This window comes from Somniosus microcephalus, chromosome 1 (genome assembly GCF_052327205.1).
Source record: "Somniosus microcephalus isolate GS21.2 chromosome 1, FLI_Smic_1.0, whole genome shotgun sequence".
Taxonomy (NCBI): domain Eukaryota; kingdom Metazoa; phylum Chordata; class Chondrichthyes; order Squaliformes; family Somniosidae; genus Somniosus; species Somniosus microcephalus.
In genome coordinates this window covers 8,724,780-8,739,519 of record NC_140987.1, presented here as the reverse complement: position 1 = coordinate 8,739,519, position 14,740 = coordinate 8,724,780, and the positions used below count along the sequence as shown (strand labels likewise).

Sequence of the window (14,740 nt, the reverse complement as noted above, 5' to 3'; positions counted from 1 at the left end):
CAGTGGAGCCTGGAGCACAGGGAACAGGCCCAAGGGAGCCTAGAGCACGGGGAGCAGGCCCGGGGAGCCTAGAGCACGGTGGGCAGGCCCGGGGAGCCTAGAGCACGAAGAGCATGCCCGGGGGAGCCTAGAGTACGGGGAGCAGGCCCAAGGGAGCCTAGAGCACGGGGAGCAGGCCCAGGGGAGCCTAGAGCACGGGGAGCAGGCCAGGGGGAGCCCAAAGCACGGGCAGCAGGCCCGGGGAGCCTAGAGCACGGGGAGCAGGCCAGGGGGAGCCCAAAGCACGGAGAGCAGGCCCGGGGAGCCTAGAGCACGGGGAATAGGCCCAGGGGAGCCCAAAGCACGGAGAGCAGGCCCAGGGGAGCATAGAGCACGGGGAGCAGACCCAGGGGAGCCTAGTGCACGGGGAGCAGGCCCAGGGAGCCTAGAGCACGGGGAACAGGCCAGGGGGAGCCCAAAGCACGGAGAGCAGGCCCGGGGAGCCTAGAGCACGGGGAACAGGCCCAGGGGAGCCGAGAGCACAGGGAACAGGCCCAGTGAGCCTAGAGCACGGGGAGCAGGCCCAGGGGAGCCTAGTGCACGGGGAGCAGGCCCAGGGAGCCTAGAGCACGGGGAACAGGCCCAGGGGAGCCTAGAGCACGGGGAGCAGGCCAGGGGGAGACCAAAGCAGGGAGAGCAGGCCCGGGGAGCCTAGAGCACGGGGAACAGGCCCAGCGGAGCCTAGAGCACAGGGAGCCTAGAGCACGGGGAACAGGCCCAGGGGAGCCTAGAGCACGGGGAGCAGGCCCAAAGAGCCTAGAGCACGGGGAGCACGCCCAGGGGAGCCGAGAGCACGGGGAGCAGGCCCAGGGAGCCGAGAGCACGGGGAGCAGGCCCAGTGAGTCTAGAGCACGGGGAGCAGGCCCGGGGAGCCTAGAGCACGGGAAGCAGGCCCAGTGAGCCTAGAGCATGGGGAACAGGCCCGGGGGAGCCTAGAGCACGGGGAGCAGGCCCGGGGGAGCATAGAGCACGGGGAGCAGGCCCAGTGAGTCTAGAGCACGGGGAGCAGGGCCGGGGGAGCCTAGAGCACGGGGAGCAGGCCCAGTGAGTCTAGAGCACGGGGAGCAGGCCCAGTGAGCCTAGAGCACGGGGAGCAGGCCCAGGGGAGCCTAGAGCACGGGGAGCAGGCCCGGGGAGCCTACAGCACGGGGAGCAGGCCCGGGGGAGCCGAGAGCACGGGGAGCAGGCCCGGGGGAGCCTAGAGCACAGGGAGCAGGCCCGGGGGAGCCTAGAGCACGAAGAGCAGGCCCGGGGAGTCTAGAGCACAGGGAGCAGGCCCGGGGGAGCCTAGAGCACAGGGAGCAGGCCCGGGGGAGCCTCGAGCACAGGGAGCAGGCCCGGGGGAGCCTAGAGCATGGGGAGCAGGCCCGGGGGAGTCTAGAGCACAGGGAGCAGGGCCGGGGGAGCCTGGAGCACGAGGAGAAGGCCCAGTGAGCCTAGAGCACAGGGAGCAGGCCCAGTGAGCCTAGAGCACAGGGAGCAGGCCCAGTGAGCCTAGAGCACAGGGAGCAGGCCCGGGGGAGCCAAGAGCACGGGGAGCCTAGAGCACGGGGAGCAGGCCCAGGGGAGCCTAGAGCACGGGGAGCAGGCCAGTGGGAGCCCAAAGCATGGAGAGCAGGCCCGGGGAGCCTAGAGCACGGGGAACAGGCCCAGGGGAGCCTAGAGCACGGGGAGCAGACCCAGGGGAGCCTAGATCATGGGGAGCAGGCCCGGGGGAGCCTAGAGCATGGGGAGCAGGCCCAGGGAGCCTAGAGCACGAAGAGCAGGCCCGGGGAGCCTAGAGTACCGGGAGCAGGCCCGGGGAGCCTAGAGCACGGGGAGCAGGCCCGGGGAGCCGAGAGCACAGGGAGCAGGCCCGGGGAAGCCTAGAGCACAGGGAGCAGACCAGGGCGAGCCTAGAGCACAGGGAGCAGGCCAGGGGGAGCCTAGAGCACAGGGAGCAGGCCCGGGGAGCCTAGAGCACGGGGAGCAGGCCCAGTGGAGCCTGGAGCACAGGGAACAGGCCCAAGGGAGCCTAGAGCACGGGGAGCAGGCCCGGGGAGCCTAGAGCACGGGGGGCAGGCCCGGGGAGCCTAGAGCACGAAGAGCATGCCCGGGGGAGCCTAGAGTACGGGGAGCAGGCCCAAGGGAGCCGAGAGCACGGGGAGCAGGCCCAGGGGAGCCTAGAGCACGGGGAGCAGGCCAGGGGGAGCCCAAAGCACGGGGAGCAGGCCCGGGGAGCCTAGAGCACGGGGAGCAGGCCAGGGGGAGCCCAAAGCACGGAGAGCAGGCCCGGGGAGCCTAGAGCACGGGGAACAGGCCCAGGGGAGCCCAAAGCACGGAGAGCAGGCCCAGGGGAGCCTAGAGCACGGGGAGCAGACCCAGGGGAGCCTAGTGCACGGGGAGCAGGCCCAGGGAGCCTAGAGCACGGGGAACAGGCCCAGGGGAGCCTAGAGCACAGGGAACAGGCCCAGTGAGCCTAGAGCACGGGGAGCAGGCCCAGGGGAGCCTAGTGCACGGGGAGCAGGCCCAGGGAGCCTAGAGCACGGGGAACAGGCCCAGGGGAGCCTAGAGCACGGGGAGCAGGCCAGGGGGAGCCCAAAGCATGGAGAGCAGGCCCGGGGAGCCTAGAGCACGGGGAACAGGCCCAGCGGAGCCTAGAGCACAGGGAGCCTAGAGCACGGGGAACAGGCCCAGGGGAGCCTAGAGCACGGGGAGCAGGCCCAGTGAGCCTAGAGCACGGGGAGCAGGCCCAGGGGAGCCTAGAGCACGGGGAGCAGGCCCAGGGAGCCGAGAGCACGGGGAGCAGGCCCAGTGAGTCTGGAGCACGGGGAGCAGGCCCGGGGAGCCTAGAGCACGGGAAGCAGGCCCAGTGAGCCTAGAGCATGGGGAACAGGCCCGGGGGAGCCTAGAGCACGGGGAGCAGGCCCGGGGGAGCATAGAGCACGGGGAGCAGGCCCAGTGAGTCTAGAGCACGGGGAGCAGGCCCGGGGGAGCCTAGAGCACAGGGAGCAGGCCCAGTGAGTCTAGAGCACGGGGAGCAGGTCCAGTGAGCCTAGAGCACGGGGAGCAGACCCAGGGGAGCCTAGATCATGGTTAGCAGGCCCGGGGGAGCCTAGAGCATGGGGAGCAGGCCCAGGGGAGCCTAGAGCATGGGGAGCAGGCCCAGGGAGCCTAGAACACTGGGAGCAGGCCCGGGGGAGCCTAGAGCACGGGGAGCAGGCCCGGGGGAGCCTGGATCATGGGGAGCAGGCCCAGGGGAGCCTAGATCATGGGGTGCAGGCCCGGGGGAGCCTAGAGTACTGGGAGCAGGCCCGGAGGAGCCTAGAGCACGGGGAGCAGGCCCAGGGGAGTCTAGAGCACGAGGAGCAGGCCTAGGGGAGCCTAGAGCACGGGGAGCAGACCCAGGGGAGCCTAGAGCACGGGGAGCAGACCCAGGGGAGCCTAGAGCAGAGGGAGCAGGCGCAGGGGAGCCTAGAGCATGGGGAGCAGGCCCAGGGGAGTCTAGAGCACGAGTAGCAGGCCCAGGGGGGCCTAGAGTACTGGGAGCAGGCCCAGGGAGCCAAGAGCATGGGGAGCAGGCCCAGGGGAGCCTACAGCACGTGGAGCAGGCCCAGGGGAGCCTAGAGCACAGGGAGCAGGCCCAGGGGAGCCTAGAGCATGGAGAGCAGGCCCGGGGGAGCCTAGAGCACGGGGAGCAGGCCCAGGGAGCCAAGAGCATGGGGAGCAGGCCCAGGGGAGCCTAGAGCACGGGGAGCAGACCCGGGGAGCCTAGAGTACGGGGAGCAGGCCCGGGGGAGCCTAGAGCACGATGAGCAGGCTCAGGGGCCCAAGAGCATGGGGAGCAGGCCCAGGGGAGCCTAGAGCACGGGGAGCAGGCCCAGGGGAGCCTAGAGCACGGGGAGCAGGCCCGGGGAGCCTAGAGCACGAGGAGCAGGCCCAGGGACCCAAGAGCATGGGGAGCAGGCCCAGGGGAGCCTAGAGCACGGGGAGCAGGCCCAGGGGAGCCTAGAGCACGGGGAGCAGGCCCGGGGGAGCCTAGATCATGGGGAGCAGGCCCAGGGGAGCCTAGAGCTCGGGGAGCAGGCCCAGGGGAGCCTAGAGGACCACCACCTCCAAGTTCCCCTCCAAGTCACACACCATCCTTACGTAGAAGTATATCGCTGATCTTTCATCGTTGCTGGGTCAAAATCCTGGAACTCCCTCCCTAACAGCACTGTGGGAGCACCTTCACCACACGGACTGCAGCGGTTCAAGAAGGCGGCTCACCACCACCTTCTCGAGGGCAACTAGGGATGGGCAATAAATGCCGACCTTGCCAGCGACGCCCACATCCCGGGAGTGAATAAAAAAAATTAAAGCCGGGGGCCTGGAGCACTGGGAGCGAGCATCAATGAAAGTGACATTGTCCTTTCGGCAAGGAAATCCGCCGTCCTTCCCCAGTCTGACCGGTACGTGACCCCACTATTCAAAAAGGTGGTAGAGAGAAAACAGGGAATTACAGACCGGTAAGCCTGACATCGGTAGTGGGGAAAATGCTAGAGTCCATTATAAAAGATGTAATAGCAGAGCACTTGGAAAACAGTGACAGGATCGGACAAAGTCAACATGGATTTACCAAAGGTAAATCGTGCTTGACTAATCTACTGGAATATTTTGAAGATGTAACTGGTAGAACAGATAAGGGAAAACCAGTGGATGTGGTATATTTGGACTTTCAGAAGGCTTTTGATAAGGTCCCACATAAGAGATTAGCGTGTAAAGTTAAAGCACATGGGATTGGGGGCAAGGTACTGACTTGGATAGAGAACTGGTTGGCAGACAGAAAGCAGAGACTTGGAATAAACGGCTCTTTTTCCGAGTGGCAGGCAGTGACTAGTGGGGTACCGCAGGGATCGGTCCTTGGACCCCAGCTATTCACAATATATATTAATGATCTAGACAAGGGAACTAGATGTAATATCTCCAAGTTTGCAGACGACACAAAGCTGGGTGGGCGTGTGTGCTGTGAGGAGGATGCCGAGAAACTCCAGGATGATTTGGACAGGTTGGGTGATTGGGCAGAAGCATGGCAGATGCAGTATAATGTGGATAAATGCAAGGTTATCCACTTTGGTGGCAAAAACAGGAAGGCAGATTATTATCTGAATGGCAATAGATTGGGAGAAGGGGAACTGCAATAAGACCTGGGTGTCCTTGTGCACCAGTCGCTGAAGGTAAGCATGCAGGTGCAGCAGGCGGTTAAGAAGGCAAATGGTATGTTGGCCTTCGTAGCGAGAGGGTTTGAGTACAGGAACAAAGATGTCTTGCTGCAGTTGTACAGGGCTTTGGTGAGACCACAGCTTGAGTATTGTGTGCAGTTTTGGTCGCCTTATCTGAGGAAGGATTTTCTTGCCATGGAGGGAGTGCAGCGAAGATTCACCAGACTGATACCTGGGATGGCAGGAATGACGTATGAGGAGAGATTGGGTCGATTGGGCTTATACTCACTGGAGTTTAGAAGAATGAGAGGGGATCTCATTGAAACTTATAAAATTCTAACAGGACTAGACAGACTAGATGCAGGAAGGATGTTCCCGATGGCGGGGGAGTCCAGAACCAGGGGTCACAGTCTAAGGATAAGGGGTAAGCCATTTAGGGCAGAGATGAGGAGGAATTTCTTCACCCAGAGAGTGGTGAACCTGTGGAATTCTCTACCACAGAAGGCAGTTGAGGCCAATTCATTAAATATATTCAAGAAGGAGTTAGATATATTTCTTCAGGCTAAAGAGATCAAGGGATATGGGGAGAAGGCAGGGACAGGGTACTGAATTTGGATGATCAGCCATGATCACATTGAATGGCGGAGCAGGCTCGAGGGGCCGAATGGCCTACTCCTGCTCCTATCTTCTATGTTTCCAGTCTCACACCTTAACTGACCTCTGAACTAGCCTGGAAAGCCACTCCAGCAGGATAACTAGTGATGGGCAGTAAACGCTGGCCTTGCTAGCAATGCCCACAACCCGAGATGGGATTTTTTTTTTAATTCTGAGAACACCTGCATCAGTCCGAGACAGTCACAGAGTCATAACGGCACAGAAGGAGGCCATTTGGCCCATCGAGTCCGTGCCGGCTCTCTGTAGAGCGATCCAGTCAGTCCCATTCCCCCACTCTATCCCCGTAGCCCTGCAAGTTTATTTCCCTCAAGTGCCTATCCAGTCTCCCCTTGAAAACATTGAGTGTCTCCGCTTCCACCACTTTCGTCAGCAGCGAGTTCCAGGTCCTCACCACTCGCTGCGTAAACAAGTTTTTCCTCACATCCCCCCGTATCTCTTTCCCAAAACCTTAAATCTGTGTCCCCTAGTCCTTGTACCATCAACTAGTGGGAACAGCCTTTCCCCGTCTAGCCTATCCAAACCCGTCATAATCTTGTACACCTCTATCAAATCACCCCTCAACCTCCTTTGCTCTAATGAAAACAAATCCAGCTTCTCCAACCTGTCCTTGTAGCTAAGATCCCCCATCCCCGGAACCATTCTGGTAAATCTCCTCTGCACCCTCTCAAGGGCCTTCACATCCTTCCTAAAGTGTGGTGACCAGAACTGGACGCAATACTCCAGTTGTGGCCTAACCAGCGCTTTATAAAGATCAGCCCCACTTTAAGTGCCTGTTGGGCCAATGTCCTGCCGGTGTGATCCAATACCTCAGCAGGATCCTGGGATTATAGAGACTGTTCACCACCCCTCCCACCTCCCCCAGACAGGCTGCTGTCATTACCTTAACGGAGTGCTCCATGGTGACCACCACTTTAGTGTCAGCACTGGCTACCAGGTCCATGGCCCCGCCCATCCCTTTCACCATCTTACCCTGGAACAGAAAGAGATCACGTTAGTCGTACCAGTGGGAGCAAAGAGCCAAGCACCTCGATAAGCCCAATGGACAGGGGGTTAAGACCGCAGTCATATCATCGGAGCCCGCTGGGCATTCCGCTCACAGACTAAAAGTATGTTCATATCAGGGATAAAAACAGAAAATGCTGGAAACACTCGGCAGGTCAGGCAGCATCCGTGGAGAGAGAAACAGAGTTAACGTTTCAGGTCGATGACCCTTCGTCAGAACTGGGAAAAGTTGGAGATGGAACAGGTTTTAAGCAAGTGTAGGGGCAGAGAGAGGGGGGAGGGGAAAGAACAAAAGGGAAGGTCTGTGATAGGGTGGAAGGCAGGAGAGATTAAATGACAAAAGGCATGGTGGTGCGAGGCAAAAGGAGATGGTAATAGGACAAGTACAAACGCAGATTGGGTGACCGCTTTGCGGAACACCTCCGTTCAGTCCGTAAGGGTGACCCCGAGCTTCCGGTCGCCTGTCACTTTAATTCTTCGCTCCACTCCCACTCTGACCTCTCCGTCCTCGGCCTCTTACACTGTTCCAACGAAGCTCAGTGAAAGCTCGAGGAACAGCACCTCATCTTTCGATTAGGCACTTTACAGCCTGCCGGACTCAACACCGAGTTCAACAATTTCAGATCATAACCTCGGCCCCTATTTTTTCCATACGGCAGCTGTTGATGATTCTGCCATTCCCATTTACACCTCCTCTAGACCCATCTTTTGTGTCTTTTCTTGTCCCATTAACATCTCCTTTTGCCTCGCACCATCATCCCTTTTGTCTCTTAATCTTTCCTGCCTTCCATCCTGTCACAGACCGTCCCGTTTGTTCTTTCCTCCCCTCCCCCCTCTCCCTGCCCCTACACTTGCTTAAAACCTGTTCCATCTCTAACTTTTTCCAGTTCTGACGAAGGGTCATCGACCTGAAACGCTAACTCTGTTTCTCTCTCCGCGGATGCTGCCTGACCTGCTGAGAATTTCCAGCATCTTCTGTTTTTATTTCAGATTTCCAGCATCCGCAGTATTTTGCTTTGGTAAAAGACGGGTCTAGAGGAGGTGTAAATGGGAATAGCAGAATCATCAACAGCTGTCAATGTGGAAAAAATAGGGGCCGAGGTTAGGGTCCGAAATTGTTGAACTCGATGTTGAGCCCAGAAGGCTGTAAAGTGCCTAATCGAAAGATGAGGTGCTGTTCCTCGAGCTTACGGTGAGCTTCATTGGAACAGTGTAAGAGGCCGAGGACGGAGAGGTCAGAGTGCGAGTGGAGCGGAGAATTAAAGTGACAGGCGACCGGAAGCTCGGGGTGACGTGTGCGGGCGTAACAGAGAATTTTATTTCAGATTTCCAGCATCCGCAGTATTTTGCTTTTGTATGAATTAATATCAGGGCCTGCGGGGAGGCAGCGCCGTCAGAGCGGGCACGGAGCATTTCAACTGCCTGCCCGCCAGCTTTCCACCGGGCAGCGGAGATTAAAATTCCCTCCAGAGACTCAGAGCACCATAAAAATAACTCCTAAATATGAAATAATTTATGATATGGAACGATGTTTAAAAAAAACAACGACCTTGGGAACACGGCCAACAAATCACATGCCTGAGAGGTAGCGAGTGACCTAACAGGCAGCATGACTGTCAGCTGCAGCAATCGGTGTCCTACTGAATGGAAGGAATGCCAGCCTGGGGCCCTGCCAGGAATCTGCACAATTGTTCGTTAATTGCTGACGCATTAAACAGCACACTGGCTGGCGTCCGTCTGCCCCCTCAGGGAGATATCCGCACACTGAGGAGTTCAGCTCCAACAATAGTCAAGAAGCTCGACACCATCCAGGACAAAGCAGCCCGCTCAATCGACACCCCATCCACCACCTTAAACATTCACTCCCTCCACCACCGGCGCACCGTGCCTACAGTGTGTACCATCTACAAGATGCACTGCAGCAACTCGCCAAGGCTTCTTCGGCAGCCCCTCCCAAACCCGTGACCTCTTCCACCTAGAAGGACAAGGGCAGCAGGCGCATGGGAACACCACCGCCTCCAAGTTCCCCTCCAAGTCACACACCATCCTGACTTAGAAGTATGTCGCCGATCCTTCATCGTCGCTGGGTCAAAATCCTGGAACTCCCTCCCTAACAGCACTGTGGGAGTACCTTCACCACACGGACTGCAGCGGTTCAAGAAGGCGGCTCACCACCACCTTCTCGAGGCAACTAGGGATGGGCAATAAATGCTGGGCCTTGCCAGCGACGCCCACAGCCCAGGAACGAAAAAAAAACTGACTGGCGTCTGTCTGCCCCTCGGGGAGATATCTGCACACGGACGTGTACCTCAAGGAAGAATCTGTATATTGACTGGAGTCACAGAAATTAAAAAGACTTGCATTTCTATAGCACCTTTCACACCCTCAGGACGTCCCAAAGCGCTTTACAGCCAATGAAGTACTTTTTGGAGTGCAGTCACTGTTGTTATGTGGGAAACGGGGCAGCCTATTTGCGCACAGCAAGATCCCACAAACAGCAATGTGAAAATGACCAGATAATCTGTTTTAGTGATGTTGATTGAGGGATAAATATTGGCCCCGGGACACCGACCGGGGAGAACTCCTCTGCTCTTCTTTGAAATAGTGCTGTGGGATCTTTTACGTCCACCTGAGAGAGCAGACGGGGCCTCGGTTTAACGTCTCATCCGAAAGTCAGCACCTCCGACAGTGCGGCACTCCCTCAGTACTGCCCTGGGAGCGTCAGCCTAGTTTCATGTGCGCAAGTCCCTGGAGTGGGGACATAAACCCACAACCTTCTGACTCAGGGGCGAGGGTGCTACCCCACTGGGCCACGGCTGGCACAGCACAGCACAGAAGGAGGCCATTTGGCAAACTGCACCTGTGCTGCTGCTAGCTCTTTACAGGAGCTATCTACTTCAGTCCCAGTTCCCCAAATCACTTCATGTTGATCCTTTTCACCATCTAATCCAATTCCCATACAGAAGATGGTGTTATAGAATCTGCCTCTGCAGCTCCTTATGATGAAGCATTCTAATAACCCTGTGAAACTATCTGTTCTAAGGCCTCGCTTAGTCCTCAAGTCTATGCCTCCTGGTTACTGATTCACTAATTAGCGGAAACAACCTTTCACTACTGGCCACCTCAAAACCTTCCACTTCAGATGCCCCGAGATTAACCTTCTCTGTTCCAATCATCCTTTCTCCAAAACTACAACCTCTGATACCCAGCTTCATCCTAGTGAACCTTCACTGTCCCCTTCCCGTGGTTCCAATGTCCATCCTACAATGAAATACTCAGGCTATGTGCAATAACAGCAGCCTAACCAGTGTCTGCCACAGATTCAACATCACATCCTCGCTTTTATATTTAACACCCTTCTGTGTGAAAACACAGAATCCTTTTTGCGGTTTTTCCTACATCTACCTCTAGGCTTGACTATTCCAACGCACGCCCGGCTGGCTTCCCACATTCTACCCTACGTAAACTTGAGGTGATCCAAAACTCGGCTGCCCGTGTCCTAACTCGCACCAAGTCCCGCTCGCCCATCACCCCTGTGCTCGCTGACCTACATTGGCTCCCGGTTAAGCAGCGCCTCAATTTCAAAATTCTCATCATTGTTTTCAAATCCCTCCGTGGCCTCGCCCCCTCCCTATCTCTGTAATCTCCTCCAGCCCCACAACCCCCTGAGATATCTGCGCTCCTCTAATTCTGCCCTCTTGAGCATCCCTGATCTTAACCACTCCACCATTGGTGGCCGTGCCTTCTGTTGCCTGGGCCCTAAACTCTGGAATTCCCTCCCTAAACCTCTCCGCCTCGCTACCTCTCTCTCCTTTAAGACACTCCTTAAAACCTACCTCTTTGACCAAGCTTTTGATCACCTGCCCTAATTTATCCTTATGTGGATCGGTGACAAATTTGTTGTCTTATAATACTCCTCTGAAGCGCCTTGGGACGTTTTGCTACGTTAAAGGCGCTATATAAATACAAGTTGTTCTTGTTGTTGTAAATGTCTTTATTTCTTGAATTTCTCTATTATGCTTCCTGTTTGCTCTTGCCCCGATCAGTTTTGCCATTTAACCAGCTCCTGTCCTCCACCTCAACATTTTACGGGTCATTCTATTTCTTTTCCCGTGTGTCCGGTTGTTCAAAATCGATTCCTCGGGGCCTCCAGTCTGATAGGAATTTCACATTTAGATTATACTTCATTTCGCCAGTAACTTTCCCCAAAACACACTACCCGTCTCTGTCCTCCTAAAGTCTCCCACATCCTTGCTCCGTTTGCCACACCCCTAATATGGCATCATCGGCAAACGTCCCCATTCCTTGTGACCATCACCCAAATAATTGATATAAAAATGGGAAAATGAGGTCCCAGCACAGATCCCAAGTGCCGCACCGATACACACATCCCGCGATTTGCTCCATGCTCGGCTTATTGTTCCCCCGTCATTGCGTGTGACCACAAACCCATTAACACCCTGAATTATTTATAACTCGTTTCTAACGCACCACTAGATCAAAGGATCTCTGAATATCCACTTGTACAAAAACTGCTCCATTTTCCGAATACTATGCGGAAGAAAACTCACTCACCGGAATCATCCAATTGGCCAGATCCCCATACATAGACACCTGCATCCCGCCGAGCATCGCCATATCCATGTGGCCCCTGCAAAAAAGCAGACACAGAGCACAGGTTTAGCTATTCCACTGAGAAAAACATGCCTCAAATCAGCTCCTCACTATCGCAAGGAAGCTTCCTGCTTCTCAAAAGATTATTCTATTTCTCTACTCACTCATGTAGCCCCAGGGCACGTACAGCACGGGTTAGATACTGAGTAAAGCTCCCTCTACACTGTCCCATCAAACACTCCCAGGGCACGTACAGCACGGGTTAGATACTGAGTAAAGCTCCCTCTACACTGTCCCATCAAACACTCCCAGGGCACGTACAGCACGGGTTAGATACTGAGTAAAGCTCCCTCTACACTGTCCCATCAAACACTCCCAGGGCAGGTACAGCACGGGTTAGATACTGAGTAAAGCTCCCTCTACACTGTCCCATCAAACACTCCCGGGGCAGGTACAGCACGGGTTAGATACAGAGTAAAGCTCCCTCTACACTGTCCCATCAAACACTCCCAGGGCAGGGACAGCACGGGTTAGATACAGAGTAAAGCTCCCTCTACACTGTCCCATCATACACTCCCAGGGCAGGTACAGCACGGGTTAGATACAGAGTAAAGCTCCCTCTACACTGACCCATCAAACACTCCCAGGGCAGGTACAGCACGGGTTAGATACAGAGTAAAGCTCCCTCTACACTGTCCCATCATACACTCCCAGGGCAGGTACAGCACGGGTTAGATACTGAGTAAAGCTCCCTCTACACTGTCCCATCAAACACTCCCAGGGCAGGTACAGCACGGGTTAGATACTGAGTAAAGCTCCCTCTACAATGTCCCATCAAACACTCTCAGGGCAGGTACAGCACGGGTTAGATACAGAGTAAAGCTCCCTCTACACTGTCCCATCAAACACTCCCAGGGCAGGTACAGCACGGGTTAGATACTGAGTAAAGCTCCCTCTACACTGTCCCATCAAACACTCCCAGGGCAGGTACAGCACGGGTTAGATACTGAGTAAAGCTCCCTCTACAATGTCCCATCAAACACTCTCAGGGCAGGTACAGCACGGGTTAGATACAGAGTAAAGCTCCCTCTACACTGTCCCATCAAACACTCCCAGGGCAGGTACAGCACGGGTTAGATACAGAGTAAAGCTCCCTCTACACTGTCCCATCAAACACTCCCAGGGCAGGTACAGCACGGGATTAGATACAGAGTAAAGCTCCCTCTACACTGTCCCATCAAACACTCCCAGGGCAGGTACAGCACGGGTTAGATACAAAGTAAAGCTCCCTCTACACTGTCCTATCAAACACTCCCAGTGCCGGTACAGCACGGGTTAGTTACAGAGTAAAGCTCCCTCTACACTGTCCCATCAAACACTCCCAGGGCAGGGACAGCACGGGTTAGATACAGAGTAAAGCTCCCTCTACACTGTCCCATCAAACACTCCCAGGGCAGGTACAGCACGGGTTAGATACAGAGTAAAGCTCCCTCTACACTGTCCCATCAAATACTCCCAAGGCAGGTACAGCACGGGTTAGATACAGAGTAAAGCTCCTTCTGCACTGTCCCATCAAATACTCCCAGGGCAGGTACAGCACGGGTTAGATACAGAGTAAAGCTCCCTCTACACTGTCCCACCAAACACTCCCAGGGCAGGTACAGCACGGGTTAGATACAGAGTAAAGCTCCCTCTACACTGTCCCATCAAACACTCCCAGGGCAGGTACAGCATGGGTTAGGTACAGAGTGAGGCTCCCTCTACACTGCCCCATCAAACACTCCCAGGGCAGGTACAGCACGGGTTAGATACAGAGTAAAGCTCCCTCTACACTGTCCCATCAAACATTCCCAGGGCAGGTACAGCACGGGTTAGATACTGAGTAAAGCTCCCTCTACAATGTCCCATCAAACACTCCCAGGGCAGGTACAGCACGGGTTAGATACTGAGTAAAGCTCCCTCTACAATGTCCCATCAAACACTCCCAGGGCAGGTACAGCGCGGGTTAGATACAGAGTAAAGCTCCCTCTACACTGTCCCATCAAACACTCCCAGGGCAGGTACAGCACGGGGTTAGATACTGAGTAAAGCTCCCTCTACACTGTCCTATCAAACACTCCCAGGGCCGGTACAGCACGGGTTAGATACAGAGTAAAGCTCCCTCTACACTGTCCCATCAAACACTCCCAGGGCAGGTACAGCACGGGTTAGATACAGAGTAAAGCTCCCTCTGCACTGTCCCATCAAACACTCCCAGGGCAGGTACAGCACGGGGTTAGATACAGAGTAAAGCTCCCTCTACACTGTCCCATCAAACACTCCCAGGGCAGGTACAGCACGGGTTAGATACAGAGTAAAGCTCCCTCTACACTGTCCCATCAAACACTCCCAGGGCAGGTACAGCACGGGTTAGATACAGAGTAAAGCTCCCTCTACACTGTCCCATCAAACACTCCCAGGGCAGGAACAGCACGGGTTACGTACAGAGTAAAGCTCCCTCTACACTGTCCCATCAAACACTCCCAGGGCAGGTACAGCATGGGTTAGGTACAGAGTGAGGCTCCCTCTACACTGTCCCATCAAACACTCCCAGGGCAGGTACAGCATGGGTTAGATACAGAGTAAAGCTCCCTCTACACTGCCCCATCAAACACTCCCAGGGCAGGTACAGCACGGGTTAGATACAGAGTAAAGCTCCCTCTACACTGTCCCATCAAACACTCCCAGGGCAGGTACAGCACGGGTTAGATACAGAGTAAAGCTCCCTCTACACTGTCCCATCAAACACTCCCAGGGCAGGTACAGCACGGGTTAGATACAGAGTAAAGCTCCCTCTACACTGTCCCATCAAACACTCCCAGGGCCGGTACAGCACGGGTTAGATACAGAGTAAAGCTCCCTCTACACTGTCCCATCAAATACTCCCAGGGCAGGTACAGCACGGGTTAGATACACAGTAAAGCTCCCTCTACACTGTCCCATCAAACACTCCCAGGGCAGGTACAGCACGGGTTAGATACAGAGTAAAGCTCCCTCTACACTGTCCCATCAAATACTCCCAGGGCAGGTACAGCACGGGTTAGATACAGAGTAATGCTACCTCTACACTGTCCCATCAAACACTCCCAGGGCAGGTACAGCACGGGTTAGATACAGAGTAAAGCTCCCTCTACACTGTCCCATCAAATACTCCCAGGGCAGGTACAGCACGGGTTAGATACAGAGTAAAG

The 14,740-nt window shown here is 55.9% G+C and overlaps 1 protein-coding gene across 4 annotated transcripts in view; it reads right to left on the bottom strand.

Annotated features, from left to right (window-relative positions):
* Positions 1 to 14,740, bottom strand: part of oxct1a (3-oxoacid CoA transferase 1a) — a 286,549-nt gene that overhangs the window by 72,538 nt on the left and 199,271 nt on the right. For all 4 annotated transcript variants that reach the window (XM_085965065.1, XM_085965115.1, XM_085964917.1 and 1 more), the window contains 2 exons: positions 11,472 to 11,547; positions 6,775 to 6,864 (listed from right to left, as the gene is read on the bottom strand). In XM_085965065.1, the coding sequence (XP_085821191.1) occupies positions 6,775 to 6,864; positions 11,472 to 11,547 (166 nt within the window). The remainder of the gene's footprint in view (positions 1 to 6,774; positions 6,865 to 11,471; positions 11,548 to 14,740) is intronic.